Source organism: Harpia harpyja, chromosome 1 (genome assembly GCF_026419915.1).
Source record: "Harpia harpyja isolate bHarHar1 chromosome 1, bHarHar1 primary haplotype, whole genome shotgun sequence".
NCBI lineage: Eukaryota > Metazoa > Chordata > Aves > Accipitriformes > Accipitridae > Harpia > Harpia harpyja.
In genome coordinates, this window is record NC_068940.1 from 88,066,026 (window position 1) to 88,081,817 (window position 15,792).

Genomic DNA, 15,792 nt, shown 5'->3' on the forward strand with positions numbered 1-15,792 from the left:
GAGAGGTTGCGGATGCCCCATCCCTGGAAGTGTTCAAGGCCAGGCTGGATGGGGCTTTGAGCAACCTGGTCTAGTGGAAGGTGTCCCTGCCCATGGCAGGGGGGTTGGAACTAAATGATCTTCTATTTCCTTCCAACCCAAACGATTCTAAGAAACCTTAGCCTGGACTAAGAAACAAGGTCCAGTTACTGTGATACGATCCATGCTTTCCCAACATCGCTTTCTGAAACCACATAAAAGTGTTCAGTCCTGTACAGAACCCTTCACTGCATATATTAGTACAGAATTCAAATGAGAAAAAGCTTTTTAAAATAAACTAATGTAAGATGTAAGCTTGTTCCACCTACCTTATTAAGCTGTGAAGTTCTGGTCCAGTTGTAGGTTCATTATGGTCATCAGGGTTAAAGCATGTTGCAGTGAGACATGAAAAGCCTGTTGTTATTTTACCCAAAAAAAAGTGCATTTCTTAGACAGGATTCATGTAACTCTAAAATATATAGTCACTAGATCAGCAGTATTTGGAGAAGGAAAACTTTTTAGAGGCAGCGGACTGTGTGTCCTTCATGGATCATGTGTTCAACTTAGGGGACAAATTAGTTTGATTGTGACCAGTGAACATGCCCTTGTTTTGAGTCATTTTGTACCAGCTCAGATCACAGATCTGGCCTTCTTGTAGGAAGATGAATGCATTCCTGCATATATCCTTGATCTTTGAGAACCAGTTTGGCAGTGCTGGGAAAAAGAAGAAAGCCTTAAAATAAGAAAACATACATCTCTAGACTGGCAGAAGGCCCTCAAATGAGCAGCAACTAGTCAAAACAACATCTAAAATCAATCAGTCCAAAAGCTGCTGCAGCTGTGTTTACTTGATAGCATCCAGAAAATAGAACAAGTTGCAAAGCTGACTTTACTGATCTCACAGACCACTGGTACCGTAGTGATGGCTACTATTTTCAAAGGAGTGACAAGCTAAGAAAGCTCTCACAGGAGTCTTTGCTAGGTGCTTGCTCTAATATCAAGATTGTAGCTGTTGTCATTGTAGCACATGTCCTCCCTTTCATAATAATCACAGCTGTGCAACAGAGCATCATGCCCAGTGGCATTTGGACAGGGAATATGTTAACTTGTTTTGATATGTTGCTTGAGGGTGGAATAAAGAGCCTTGGAATGGAGGATATTTCACAGATGTTATTTAGCATAGCAATGAAAAAATGTAGGAAGAGAAAGTTATTTCAAGTACTCCAACATTTCTGGTCTTTCTCCCTTCTCACAAAGGTAACTGCCACAAGGAATGCAATGTTGAAAGTAGAGCAGAGCAAAATAATTTTACTGGGTTCTGAGGGCCAAAAGAAAATGCAAAGGACCAAAGTAAAACTTTAAGTAACTTTAAGATTTGAAAGTATAACTGTAAAATGTTGTCTTCCAAGACCGTACACCCGCCCTTGAATCTATTCTTCCATTAAAGATTAATTTGTCTAACAGAACGCTAAGTCATGCTGCGAGGAGCAGAGCTTTCCCATTACTTTTTTTAAAAAGTTAGCAGAAGGGAAGATAAAGGTTGCAAGTGCGAGCATGCTGAATGTCAATCGAAATGCCTAGCCCAACACTCAGCCTGCTTGTTTGCTCCACCTCACACGTGGTTTGCCAGAACTGTCCAATTCACTTCTTTCTTCACTTCCATGTTGATGGAGGAATTGTTTAAGCGGCACAGCTAATTAGTTGATTATAAATAATTGTCATCTAATTCTTGTATTTGTTTTGAACTGCTGGAGTAGTAATGAAAATGACAGTCTCTTGAATAGCTAGGTCACTCAAATAAATACATGAACTCAGTTCTCAGTCTCTGGTTCAGTCTCTGAACCACTTGCCAGCAAGACCTAATATGCCAATTATCCCATCTAACTTGAGATATCTACATTATATAATAGCTGCAGTCATCAAGGTCTGCCTAAACAGTCCCTTAGAGCCTTAGTCATCTAACTCATTTTAGATGTATGCTTCTTAAGGTCAGTACAAGCTATGAAATTGGAAGATGTCGATGTCATCTTCAGTAAGAGGAAATGTAAGTCAGGAAAAAGTGTTTATTCTATAATGACATTTATTTATAGAAAGACTGGATTTTCGTACAGATAATCATGTCTCACAGAAATCCTGTCTGATGAATTCAGAATAAGCAGTGCTAGGAACTGAAAAGTTCCGGTGAGCAGGATAGCACCTATCAACACAGCTTCCACAGTGAGCAACACACTACATCTACATGGCGTGAGACCTTCGCTCTAACACTGACGGACAAAGAATGACTCCTGAATCAAGAGTTCAGCCCAAAATCAGGGATAACAGAATGAAGATGCTAATCCTCTGAAGAAGAGAATGAACAAGAACTGATTTGGGTATTTGGTTAAACCACAACACTCATCAATACCCAAATCAGTTCTTGTTCATTCCCTTCTTCAGAGGATTTCTGAATTCATCAGACAGGACCTCTGTGAGACATGATTATCTGTACATTTTTCGCTGAAACCAGGACAATGAGACAGCGAAAAATGTGATCTCTTTTCTGAAATCAGCAGCTGAGCTCAGAAAAAGCCAGAAGCACCCAGAGGCAAGGAGGGACAGTGGAAGCACAGTCAAGAGGACTCTTCACAGAGAATTGTTCATAGCTGAGCCAACAGAAATATAACACCCCTTGGGGTAAATGGGCATGTGTCAGTATTCTCTGAGTTCTGCTCAAAGGTCTTGACAGGAGAACAGGTAGGTGAGCCACACTAAAGTTCCAATCCTGGATGCAGGAACTACAGAGGCCAGAGAGTGGTCTGAAGGCCTGACTGGAGAGGCCCCAAGCCCATCAGGTTCGGTGACAGAGATGTCAAAGCCTGGCTGAAAGAAGAAGAGGCAAAAGGCCAAGATGTACAGTGAAGCCAGTGTACAACTGCTGGGGGAAGGAGAGCTTAATGGGGAGATAACAGTAGTATTTTTCAAGCAGTTTAAATTCTTCTCAGTGCCTTGAGAAGCCTCTTAAAAACATCTCCTTTGGGTCCTGGAAAAGCTGCTGTCCAAAGCAACACAGTCCCAGAGGCTGCAAGCATGTCAAGAGAAGAAAGATGGAAGAGGAGGAAAAAGAGAGAAAAATTATGGCTTGAGTCAAAGAACAATCACAAAAGCTGCTGGCTGTTTGTAAAACCATTGAAAATGGCTTTTTATATGCCAAGAAATATTTTGAGCCAGATATTAATACCTGGAGATCTCTCTTTTGTAGACACAAGTGGTCAAAGCCACAAGCCAGTAGTCTTCTGCATGAGAACAGGCCTCTCTATATGTAGATTTTATCAACAGCAAGCAGGTGGGAAAGAAACCAAAGTTAAAATATGTAAAATCAAGGACTGCTTAAACTCTGTTTAAGACATAGTGCATAAATATGAATCTCTAGTTTCTGCTGTCATTGTTAAACACGTGCCCAGCACATAGCACAGCATGCAGTATCAAATTTGTGGACCAGGTGAGCTCTGTGGCACAACATCTCATCCTGGTACTTACACAGTTCAGAGTTAGGAACTTGCTATGGTGCCATGGGGCTCAATCTTCTGACTGTACACAAGGGATTTCTTTCCCACGGGGAACGACAATGTTCACTTTAAAGCAACTGACAATTTGATCCCTCTGTACTATCTGAAGTCTCATTTTCTGGAAGGATAAATTTGCCCTTATGAATGCCATATGCCAGTGGATGGCCTACCTTTGGGATTCAGACCAGTTCCTCAAAAGCTGGCCTAGGTATCTGCACACTACCCCATAGTCACCTCTGACACTACAGCGCAGATATACACACAGAGACAGGTCAAGCACATCTACACAGTATTGCTCAGCTTACAGGTTAGTTGTTCAACTGGCACTCTCAGACATATGGTTGACTTGTACTAACCTCTGCAGCAAAACCAGAGTAAGAAATCTGTGGCTTTTCACTTCAGCCATGCCTTCCCTCCTATATCATGCTACCTCATTCCTTCTGTTGAGATTACTGGTTTCGAGGCTGTGCAATAAACTGAATCACTGAAAGAATGATGATAAAAGGAACAATTTGGAAGAAAGCAACAAACCTGGATCATTTGGTGATACCATTTCAGTGTGTCCCACAGGTAGCTTCATGGAAAGAAGAGAGAGGTACACTGCAGGACAGGATTGGAAACATGGCTGTGCTTGGTGGTTTGAGTCGGAGGAGGGAGGGCAGGCAGTACTTGTCAAAGCCAGTGCATTGGGCAACTATTCCCTCAGTACAGAGGACTCTATGTAAAATTAGCTTACTCTTGCTAATTAACACAACCGAGAAAATCAAAAGCCCAGTTCTGTGACAGAGCAGAAATGAGGGCATCCTAAAAGCAGTGATAGCTAGAAACTCTCAACCTATCCAATATACAGTGTGGAGGGTGTCCATGCGACTTTCAAGTGCCCGTACATAGATCCTTTTGATAATGATACTCTGTGGGGTCAGTAAAGACAGGAAAGCCTTCTTCATTTCAGCCATTTGTTAGATTTGACACTGCTACTGAATAAGGACATAATTCTTCAGATGCCAAACACACAACTCCTACCAACTTCAAATCAGTGGCTCTCAGGAGGAGAACCTTCACCTGAAATATGTATTTAGGCTAGAAATAGAAAATCAAGTACTCCAGTTGCTCTAGCAGATTATGGAGGGATTTACAAATAAAACACATTCCGAGTACTTGAGGTCCATTTTGGCAGCTCTTAAATCTTTTTCCTATTGAAAACTGCTGTTTGCTACAGTATATATAAAAAATTGGATTTTGCTATACTGGCAGCATTTCAACATATAAAAGCACCACAGAACATGGAATCAAAGCTCTGTAACTAATTAAGCTTCATAGAAAATGCTAACATGTATTTCTTAAAGGAGAAAATTAATGTGGTAGCAACTGTATGTCACTTACCTAGAATGAACTAACCGGCTCCATTTGTAGCTGCCATTTGTCCTCCTTCATTGTTAACAGCCTTCTTCAAACTAACACTTGATAAAAATTAAAAGATTCTAATGCAGTCCATTGGACTGTATGCTTAACACTCAAATAAATAAAACACGGTCCTATGCATAATAATCTTCTTCAACTACAGGCACAGCAGTTCCAAAATAATTCTGGATTTTATTTTAACTTAAACTTTCTTACAATGTTGTAAAAATAATTTACTTGTGTACGTGAATAAAGATAACCCAAGGACCACATTTGTATATAAAATTGTCTTGAAAAGGCCGGTAATCCAATTTGTTTTCGTTAGTGTTGCACTGAGAGCATGCCTAACCAAATGCCTGTTCAAAGACCAGCAAACTGGTATCACTCAAATCAGCAGACCTCCTGCACTTACTTACTACCTTTGCTTATTTAAACAAACCAAAGGACATGGACTGTAACTCCCTGTTCTATTGAAGGGTTACAAATACAGACTGCAAAAGCAAATTAACCCTCTGAGGAGAGGGCACTTCTGAAATAAAATGGTGTTTTAGGAAACTATTTTCTGAGATCAAGCTTGAAGAATAATAGTGCTAAATATTCTACTGAAGTTTGAAAACTCAAAGCTTCCTTAGTTAAAACAATATACATCTTTGATAGCTTATATTAATGGGCATGGTAGCTTTGCAGAGTATTGTTTATGAATATAATACATACATAGTGCTGGGTTTAATATTTTATTTGAATGACGTTTAATGTTATGCAAAATAAATTGTTATGTTACATCCACTGTGACATCAACTAAAATGTGAACTAGTTTGCATAGGTTAGTACTTTGGGCAGCATGATGTTGCTCTAGTCCACCAAGGCTTAAATATTCACAGTGTAGAGGAAGAAACAGGAATTAAAGCATTTCTACTAAAATATATTTTAATAGCTGGTGTTAACTTTCTGCATAACAAAAGCCAAATTAAGATGATACATCATATGATCCAAGAGTAAGTATATCTGTCCTTTGAAAAACAATTGTTACCTTCATAACTGTATACTCCCAAATACAGTACAGTTTTGCAAAATAACTAAAACTTTACACACTTTAAAGCAAACATAAGCCAAACTGCACAGCGGTTCATTTTTGCTTTTTATGTCACACTGCAAAAACCAACAGCTGAGAGAGTTTCCAAATCATGCTAATCAATGTCAATACAGTCATTGCTGTCTTCCAATGGTCTAGCAATTTCTAATAGTAATATTAAATACACGATTGAAATGCTACAGTATAGCTTATTTCCCCCCCTAAAATAATAATAATTAAACAAATGTCAACAACAACTGGATTACAACTTAAGTACAATATGCAAATTCTATTTATCAGACACAAGAAGCATATGAAATTCCTTCGAATATACTGTTGTAGTGCAGGCAGTTTAGGAAATATAGCTTTCAGGTTTTCTTTCAAAAGGAGAGATGGGGTTCCTATGGCATAAAGCTGGAGAAAATCACTAAAGCATTGCAAAATGGTTTAATCTTCTACAGCTCACCAGTACTTTGCATTTGCCAGCACATCAGTTTGGAGATCTTCTTTCAACAGCATCTTTTGTCTGTTTCAGTATATTATTTAAACATTTACTAACTAAAGCGTATTCTGTATTTTAAATGGAGTATTAATCAACATAACTAAAATCTAACATTTTATACCCTGTACCACTTTCTGCCAAAGACTTCTGTATTTGTCATTTCTTTTTCATTGTACAAGATGACATGCAGTCACTGTACAGTTAAAACTAGAATTATTACCTTTCCCAAGTATTGGAGACCTTCCATATCCCCGAGGAACACTTGGTAGGGACATATTTGTCAAAAATATAATCCATGGGAGGTGATTCTCTGTCAAATCCCAATCTGCTGAAGTGGTTTATGGTATGTCAAATGTAATCAAGGAAACCCTGTTTCATCAAGATTAAATGCTAATGTTCCATCATGAAAAATTACAGCTGCAGTATCTGTAAGTAGCTTTGTTCAGAAAATGAAGATTAGCCAGGCAAGAAAGAGTAATGAAAAGCAAGGCACCCATTTGTTCTTGTATATATGTATGAATATGCTCTGTGTTGTTTTCCATGTTTATACTCATGTTAGCAAGAATTACAGCATATTGTATCTTCTTTATTTCTAAAATGCTTAAAATGGGAACGTGTGAACTTCCAACCTGAACTTTGGAACATCTTGGGAAATTTGGCTCCTTAAAAGTCTTTTCCTTTCCCCACAAAAATGTTGTCTACAGGAAGAAAGTACAGTGAGGGGAACATGCTGTGTTAAAAAGGAATACATAACTTTAAAGGTGACAAGACAGCATATAACATCTGTTCACCCCTATATCCCACTGCATGTAACAGGCTCCAACATACGCCTTGTAAAACCTGTGCTGGCACAATTTAATTGCCAACTTACTTTCTCTACCTTACAAATTTTAGATCTTAAAAAACATTTTTATAATTGCACTCTGATAATTTTGGGCCTTTGATAGCATTGCTTAGAACAAAGCTGCATAATGACACTAAAGTTTGTTCTATATCAAAAAGCAGGAACCATTCCACATGAACACAAATTACTAAGCATATACAACATAAAAACCTGACTACATGAATAAGTAACTTAAAACAGATCTTAATAATTCTGCTGACATACCATTCTCAAGAGAAATACAATTCACATACTGTTTTGTTTTCTTGACCTTTTTTATTTTGCAAATTGCTTTAGCTGCTTTGCCAGGCTAATGAATATTCAAAATTCATAAAGGAAATTTTATTTCCATTGTTTAGCATAACATAGTTCTCTAATGTCATCAAATGCTCATTTTCTGATTTACTCTTCACTATACCTACAGTGTTCACTGTAAGCTGTCTCCTCACTTAGGAAGAATGCTAGTGTATTTATAGGTGGAGACTTTCTTTTTTATAAGTCAGTAAAAATTGCAACTTGATGCAATATATCTATTCCCTATATTTCTTTTTATTCATATCTGGTTAACAAACTGACAATTTGTTTTTACAGTTGTCAGCATTACACAGCTAATAGAGCAGCACAGCAGCAAGGGATAGCCAATTCTGCCTCAGGCATCATCAGAAAAATTTGCCAGCCATCGTAAGATGGGATTCCTCTCCTTGATGTTGATGGCTGGTGATGAAAACCAACAAGGAAGCAGACTGCTTGCTTCAGAGCTTCTAGCTCAGCTTACCACAACAGCCTTTTGAAAAGCCATTTGACTTGCAAAGCTTGCTAATTTAATGTGGAAGTCACCAGTAATGCATAAGGGTCTGTCACAGCAGCAGCCCTATATGCAAAACTTTCAAGAATTTTAAATGACAGCACCCATACAGATTGCACATTTACAGTATTGCATTCCTAGTTTTAAACCACGTTTTTTGAAGTTAGATGCTCCTGGTCAGCTTTAGCCTTGAAATTAGGCAGCTGACAAGAAAGCACAGGCAATTCCACAGTCATGGTCATTTTTTAATTTTTTTTTTTTTTTTAACGCAGTCATTCTACCCTGTTTGGCAGCTGGGATCAGCCCTATGTTAGCAACACCTAAAAAAAATTGCATAAGCTTTCCAATTCCTAATTGTATGCAAAAATAGAACTAGCAGGTATTTGCATTGATAACTTTCAGTTGACATAACACCACCATACTGCATTCTTTCTTTATTCTTTAAATAGACATTGCAGGCTTGCTTACTTTGTGAAACGAGAAATACAAAATTGTCTGTAAACTCTATATTTAATTCTACTTTAAAAATTTCAGAAACAGAAGAAAGCCAGTGCAAGCTCAATGTTCTGAGACCTACTCCAAAATTAACTTCTCTAGCAGATGGCTGAACACCACGAATTATACTATCAGCAAAAACATCTTCTTCCTTGCACATGTATGCATCCACATGAGTAAGTTCCCATGTGAATCTTTAACTCTTTTGTCCTTCCTCCCAGAGTTTCTCCCTGGGAAGGAACATGGCACCCTCCTGGCATCCAGTCAAAGGAAAAGCACCTTCCCTGTGACCCAAGCCTGCTGATACAGTCCCTTTTACAGGTCCATTATGTCACCAGCTATTTGATCCTCTCCTCAGCCTCACAGACCAAGACCTGGATCTCTCAGTTCTGATCATAAGTTAACGGACACCAAATAGCATATCTGAAGGTTTGCCAGCAAAATATTTTTACTGTTTTCTATGGATGGCTAAACTGAAGCATGATGGCATGGAGTATGCTGGACTTCTGTTTAGTTAGTTTTCCCTTCGGTGTCAGTTATGAGAAAGATTAAATCGGTAAAAGAAAACATAATATTTCTCCATCGTTAATCATTTGGCAAGCGTACAACCCACTGTTGGATCACCAAGATTTCTGGAGGAAACTGAGGCAATAGACCATTGAGCTGAAATGCACTACAATAACCAGAGCTCTCCTCCTCTCCTCAATGGATGTGCAAGTATTTCTGAAGCAGGGGTAGGTACATTAGCTCATCAGCAAAGCAGCCATTAAGCGAGTTACCTGTGGTAAGAAGGAGGGATGTAACTGCAGGCTTTGTGTGACTGCACAGCACTGGGGCCTCACACAGGATATTTATTTACAGCAGTACAGGTGAAGGTAAAGGAACTAACATGAAGTATTTGTTGTACATTGCCCTAATGGAAGTTTATTTAAATGCTAAGTATTATTAGAAGGAAACAGAAGAGTTGACAGGTTTTATACTCTAGATAGTCTTTGCAAGGATTTTTCTGTGGAAAAGATGCTAAAGAACCATGAATCCAGGCATGGATCTAACTGATGGACTGGGATGCAAGCAAAGCTGATAGAAGAGGTCACTGTTGGAAATAAGAGAAAATGGGTAATCCAGGAATAAATGTGAGTGTGCAAGAGTCAGGAAATTTCTGCTGTCAAAACAGACCTGTTTACTGTAAGGCTGCTGGGCAGTAGGGGGTTTTGTTTGGTTTTTTTAGTAGCATATTACTTGTCATTATTTCAAATGATTGAATTATCTACTTAGCATTTTTATTTTTATTCGGATGCTAACTGCTCAAACATTAAACACCTCCCTAATAATCTGAAGATGTGTTCAGACTCAGTGTGTTAACCTCCTGTGACTTCAGAGTGCCATAAGAAGTGAATCGATTTTATGGTTGTTATTATAAAGAGAAATAATGTCTTTGAAGTGTAGGGAAAAGGTATTTCCCCCTTACAACTAATTGACTAAAACCTTTATAGGATTGGCAGCACCAGGCTTCCATATAAGTTTTTCATTTTGAGGGAGTGCTATTATATGCAATGCTGTTTTCAAAGCTCTGAGCTTCTTGTTGATTATTTATCTTTACTTTGAAGGACTCTAAATTGGATTCTGAGTGAGAATGCAGACTGTTACAGCAGTGATAAAGTAATGAACATGTACTCTTAAAAGATTCTTCTGACTTTTTCTAAAAGGTTAGGTTTTGAGTAAATCATAATAAAGCTCAAAGGACTAGACACAAAAATTAGTTAACAAACTCAATATAATTTGCTGGAAGCATTCCTGTTTTCCCAGTTCTCTGAACAGTACCATACATCCAGCCATCATCAATTGGTTGCACATTGATGATATAATCACCATCCCTGAAGGAAACTTCATCTTCATCTTGAGCACTGTAGTCATACATAGCTCTGTATGTTCTCTGTTGAAGGAAAGAAAACAAGGCTGTAAAGTCTCAAGCCTAAACAGAGATAGATTCCTTCTCTTCTTTGCACAAAGAAAATGAAAAGAGCAGGAAAAAGAACAGAGGGAGGGAACAAGGCAGAGAGAGAAATCACAAGTTACCTGTTGAAAAGAAACAGTACACCCTCCACCCTGTCAAATAGGTAGTGAATACAGCCCCTTTTTCCAAGTACCAAAATAATTCTTTTTGTGAACCTGCATTGTCCAAACTCCTCATACAAACAGATTTCAAGCCATTCACTGCCTCTTGAAATATTCCAACTGTTGTTTCATACATTCACTAGTAACAGTTCATTACATCCAGCCATGGCTAGCTGTGCTTCTGCTCCCTATTTGCATGACTCCCAAATAGCTTCTTCTGTATCTTCACTACAGAAAAGAAACACATTCTTCATCCAGGTCATTAACTTTGCCATCTCACTGAATGTCCTTCATTTCATTAGGATTTTACCCCAAATTAAGAATTAGGAATGTATTACTATCTAATGAAAAAAGAGACAAGATTTTTAAAAGTCTGCAAAAATACTTTTTATTAATACTCGTTTTTGCATATTCAGATAAAAGATCGACCTAAACAGAACATCAAGGCCTATCATTAGCTAAGCCAAATTTCTCTACACCTCTGTCCACTGTAAGCCAAAACTTTCATTTTCTTTCTAAATAGAGTATTTATTTCCACTCATAACCAATAAAATGCTGGAATTCAAAGTGGATTTTCAAACTCAGAGGGAACAGTCTACTCCTGTATCTTAACAGAACAAAAAAACTAGCTCATTTTAAAATTCCCAGGGCTACTTTCTTTTCCTTACCCTGTCTCTCGACAGAAGTCAAGAGCAGTTCAAGCATCACTGATAATATTCAATTTCCCTACCAGCAATTTTTGATATTTCACCATATCTAGCTCAATTTTTCTGCTACAATGATTCAAAGAGAAAAAAAGGTAAAAACAGTCAATGTTTGAGTTAATGCCTAGTACTACTGTCTGAACCTTTTAAGAGACAGCAAACTTTTTTCTGCTTCCCAGCTGAGGAAAACAGCTCTGGATTAATTTTAATCCATCTCATATATGAGGGGTTGAGGGTTTTTAATGAAATTATTTTCAGAAAAGATGGAGATCATGACACAGTAAGTCATTTGTCACATGTTGGAAATGTGGGATCATCTAATCCAAACACTATAGGGCAACGCATTATTACTGTTCCCATGCTAGAAATACACTTTTGTCTTGATTCTGCCTTTATCATTGGTAGTGCAGATTAAACACTACAGAGAAATCAACTCCTGGTTAAACACTGGAGACCACTACCGTTCCTGACAAGCCTACTCTGAACTGTATTTGAGTCTTGCTCTGTATAATTGTCCTCTGCCATGCCTTGTAGCGTTGCCGCCCTACAGGCTGCGACCAAAAGTGATCTTCTACCAGAGGTATGTGGTTTCTTGGTGGTTCCTTAATGTCTTCCAAGTGTTCATGGAAAGTGATGAAAAAAAGCATCATTGTTTATGCACTACATCGAAGCAACAAATTGGGAGGGTTCTATCATCACCAAAAATTCCTTAAAGATTCACAAACTAGAAAACCAGTGCTCAGAAGACCCTAAGGAATGGTCTGTGCCTTTGAGAATTTTATTTTTTCCAACTATTTCAATTGATCTCTCTACTCAGCCTTAAACTAACTCCAAAAAAAACAGTGGAGAATATGCTATTATAACAAGCTCAGCAGCAGTTAGTCCTTTAAAGAATTTATTTCAAAAAAAGGTCCATTTAAGAAAAATGGTAGTAAGTCCATATCTGGCATAAGGCAGAGAATAGATTTTCCTCTGAGCCATGCTTATATGTCTCCCTTAAATGGGCAAAGACCGGGGCAAGAGATTAAATGTTTTATTAAAGTAACATATAATTGGAAAAAAACAGTTAAGTTTTTACTCACCCAGAAGGATGTTCACTCATCCTTAGAACATCATGGTATAGGACATACTAGTGCTGTCTCCTTTAAGGCAGCTTGACTACATCACTGTAGTAGCACAGTTGTGAAGACAAGCTAGTAATTTCAAACTTTAAAAAAATTTATTAGGGCCCTAAATGCTGCTGAGAAACCTAAATTTATGGCCTTAACACCTAATTAGGTGCTAAATGGCTGTCAGGAGAAATCTCCATAATAATCCTGTTAGCATTTAATGCCTAATTATCACTTCAGAGTGTAGTCTGGGCTATATAATTGAGAATTACAATGCTTAAAGGACTCCAAGCAGGGATTTTTAAAATGCATTTTAGTGAATTATTTCTCTGTCAGTAGTGAGTGTAGCAAGTACTGAGAGCACAAGAGGGTATAAGAAAAGGTTGGGGTTTTTGTAAAACAGTCAAATACTCACTTATCTCCCACCTCCTCAAAGGTCTAACTTGCAGCTACTGCTTAGACAGAACAGTAAGTCTTGTGCATATGAAGTACTGAAGCCCAGCTCTCATATTCCCAGCTCCCCAGCCAGATGTGAGCTGATAGATGCATATTTCCACTTCATCCACCAGTTGATACTTATTCTATGGATTGCTCCTTGCAAGGAAAAGTACCTGTTGCAGTGTCCTTCACATAGAACAGCTATCAAGGAAAGCCAATTCGCAACCTAGGTTTTGCTTTCCTATCACTTTTAGTTATCTAAAAACATAAGAACACCCTCTGTTATGTTCCAAAGAAGCAAAGAGCCTTCAGGGGTCTGTTATAAAACATTCTGTACTCTGAGCAACAATATAATTCAGCCCATTATGCAAAACTGCTCATAGAAAGTGAGCAAAAGTTAAGAATTAGAAAATAACACAATTTATGTAGGAAAAAAATCTACCCCGAGACTGCGTTAGGATCATGCTCAAAATTAAATAAACCAGAATTTGAAAATTTAGAAATTAGAAAATTTCTATTTCTCAGTACAGGAAATCGGTGGACATAATTATAAAATGAACTTATGTCTTTTGAGACCCTGATTTGATAACAGTGCAACAAACCGGCTGAAAGGAGTAGGTTTTACTACAGCAGCTAACTCTCCAATCATCCCCACCCTGATACAAACCATGGGATCTTAATCACCTTCACCCTAGAGAAGTCCTGGCCAAACTTATGGGTGGCTTTGTCACCTTCATTGCTTTCCATTAAGTCTCAAAAACTGCTTGTGCTTTGAGACCAGTATTCAGGCTGGGATTTCTTTCCTCCCGTCTCTTCCCCTTCTTACTTTCTTCTCTTCTTTCTTCCCTCTGCCTGGCTTAGCCAGACATGGCTGCATCTCTGGCAGTACTGCTCCAAGCCCAGAACCGAACAGGCAGCTGAAAGCAATGAACCTAACAGTGTTTAAGTTTATCAGATCTCCTAGTGTGTGTCCACACTCCATTTGAAAAGCACTCCAAGGCTGCCTTCCATCTTCAGTCTGTGCAAATCGCTACACTTAAACACATCCCCAACCAGAAGTTTCCTCCAGCACACACTGGGAACCCCTTGTGCCACCCCAATAGCTGAGTGTAACATGCCCAGCACACCTGGATAAGATGCACAAGCTAAAGAAAAGACAGTCTTTTGATGTGAAAGTGGAAAGGCAAGGGAGGATGCCAGGCTTCTAGCTGTATCTGAGATACCTCTTTTGGAGCAGAATCATCACCCTGGGGTGTGATAAGATCAGCTGCTGTTTCCTTTTTTCCCATGATAAACAACTATTATCCCTTAAAAGAATGTCAAATTATAACAGTTTCACAAAAGGGATAAGAAATCCTGTTGAAAGGAGACAGTCAATCCTTTATTTCTTAAATGCTTTAACTTCACTCTCTTCCTTTTCTTATTTACTTTTGCATTCCCCGTTCTGGAAGAAGAGGCAAATGATGATTCTCAAGATGACTGAAATGATATTGTTTCAACAGGTAGCCCACCAGGTCAGTCACTGGGAGATAGAAATATCAGGAAAATAGTAGCCATCTACCTGCCCACATAGCTATGAAGGCTGCTAAGTGCATTTTGAGATTTGCAGGCATCTCCATTCTCTGTCTGCTGGATTTGAAGAGTGTTTGCTTTGCTCCCCACTGACTAGCAAATCTGCTGGCAAAGCCCAGGCTTCCAGGTCTCCCATTTTTTGGACTCTGGCCCTTTTGGAAAGCAGCCAGCTCCCCAGGTGCCTTGCGATATCCTTGGAAATTAATGGTTGATTCCAGTATCAGCTGCCTCACAGCTGTCATGCAGGTGTCCAAAGAGTTTCTCAGGTTATTGGCTCACCAAAAGATGCAGGTATCTGGATCCCAGACTTCCCAGCAAGTTAGCCCCCTCAGTCCCCAAGCAGCTGAGAAACTGGCAAGCCTGAAAGCACCCAAACCTCATAGAACATCATGATCTTTACAACATAAAATGCCATGGAGTTTCGGTCTTAAAGAAAAACACAAGTTTCAGCTAATCTTGAAAACAGTTTTTTTCAGCTCAGCAAGCTCTCAGTTTAGTTCATAATTAAATATTTCATCTCTAAAGAGGTGACTGAGGTAGTAAATATACATCCATTCAAAATAGTTTAAAATTCAAAATTACAAGTCAATATTTTTAAGGTAAAAGGTGACTGGATCTGAACTATGAAATCTCTAGGCAGTGATATGATAAAAAATAATATGATAACCATTAAAACTGAACTTTATATGTAAAGAGTTCAAAAAGGAAAAAGAAGCTCAATTTCCTAAAAACTCCAGCTGAATACCCATTCAGCTCTCCTTCCATGACCAGTTACTTCTAAAATGAAATATTTACTCCAGCTTTACATTCCCATCCAGCACAATTAAGAACTTCATGACTGTGGCCATGGTTTCATGATAAAGCTTCTTCTCAGTCGCCCAGCAGTATAACTCGATTTGGATCAGGCACAAGTGCATGCATGACTCTCCTGTTGAATTAGGAAGGGCACACCAATATGGAGTCTGAGGTAGGTTTATGTAAGTACAAAATCAGCAGGTCAAAAAATCTGAAACAAATTTAAACCAACAGGGTCATCATAAAAGACTGTGGTTTTCATCCAGTGCTAGAAGCCTGAATTCATCAAAGCTCAGCCGGTGAAATACTGTCCAAGCATTTACTATTTGTTTTAAGTA

The 15,792-nt window shown here is 38.5% G+C and overlaps 1 protein-coding gene across 3 annotated transcripts in view; it reads right to left on the reverse strand.

Annotated features, from left to right (window-relative positions):
* Positions 1–5,685: 5,685 nt before the first annotated feature.
* Positions 5,686–15,792, reverse strand: part of NEBL (nebulette) — a 278,197-nt gene continuing 268,090 nt past the window's right edge. For all 3 annotated transcript variants that reach the window (XM_052803980.1, XM_052803987.1, XM_052803995.1), the window contains one exon: positions 5,686–10,654. In XM_052803980.1, coding sequence (XP_052659940.1) covers positions 10,478–10,654 — 177 coding nt within the window. In that variant the 3' untranslated portion in view covers positions 5,686–10,477. The remainder of the gene's footprint in view (positions 10,655–15,792) is intronic.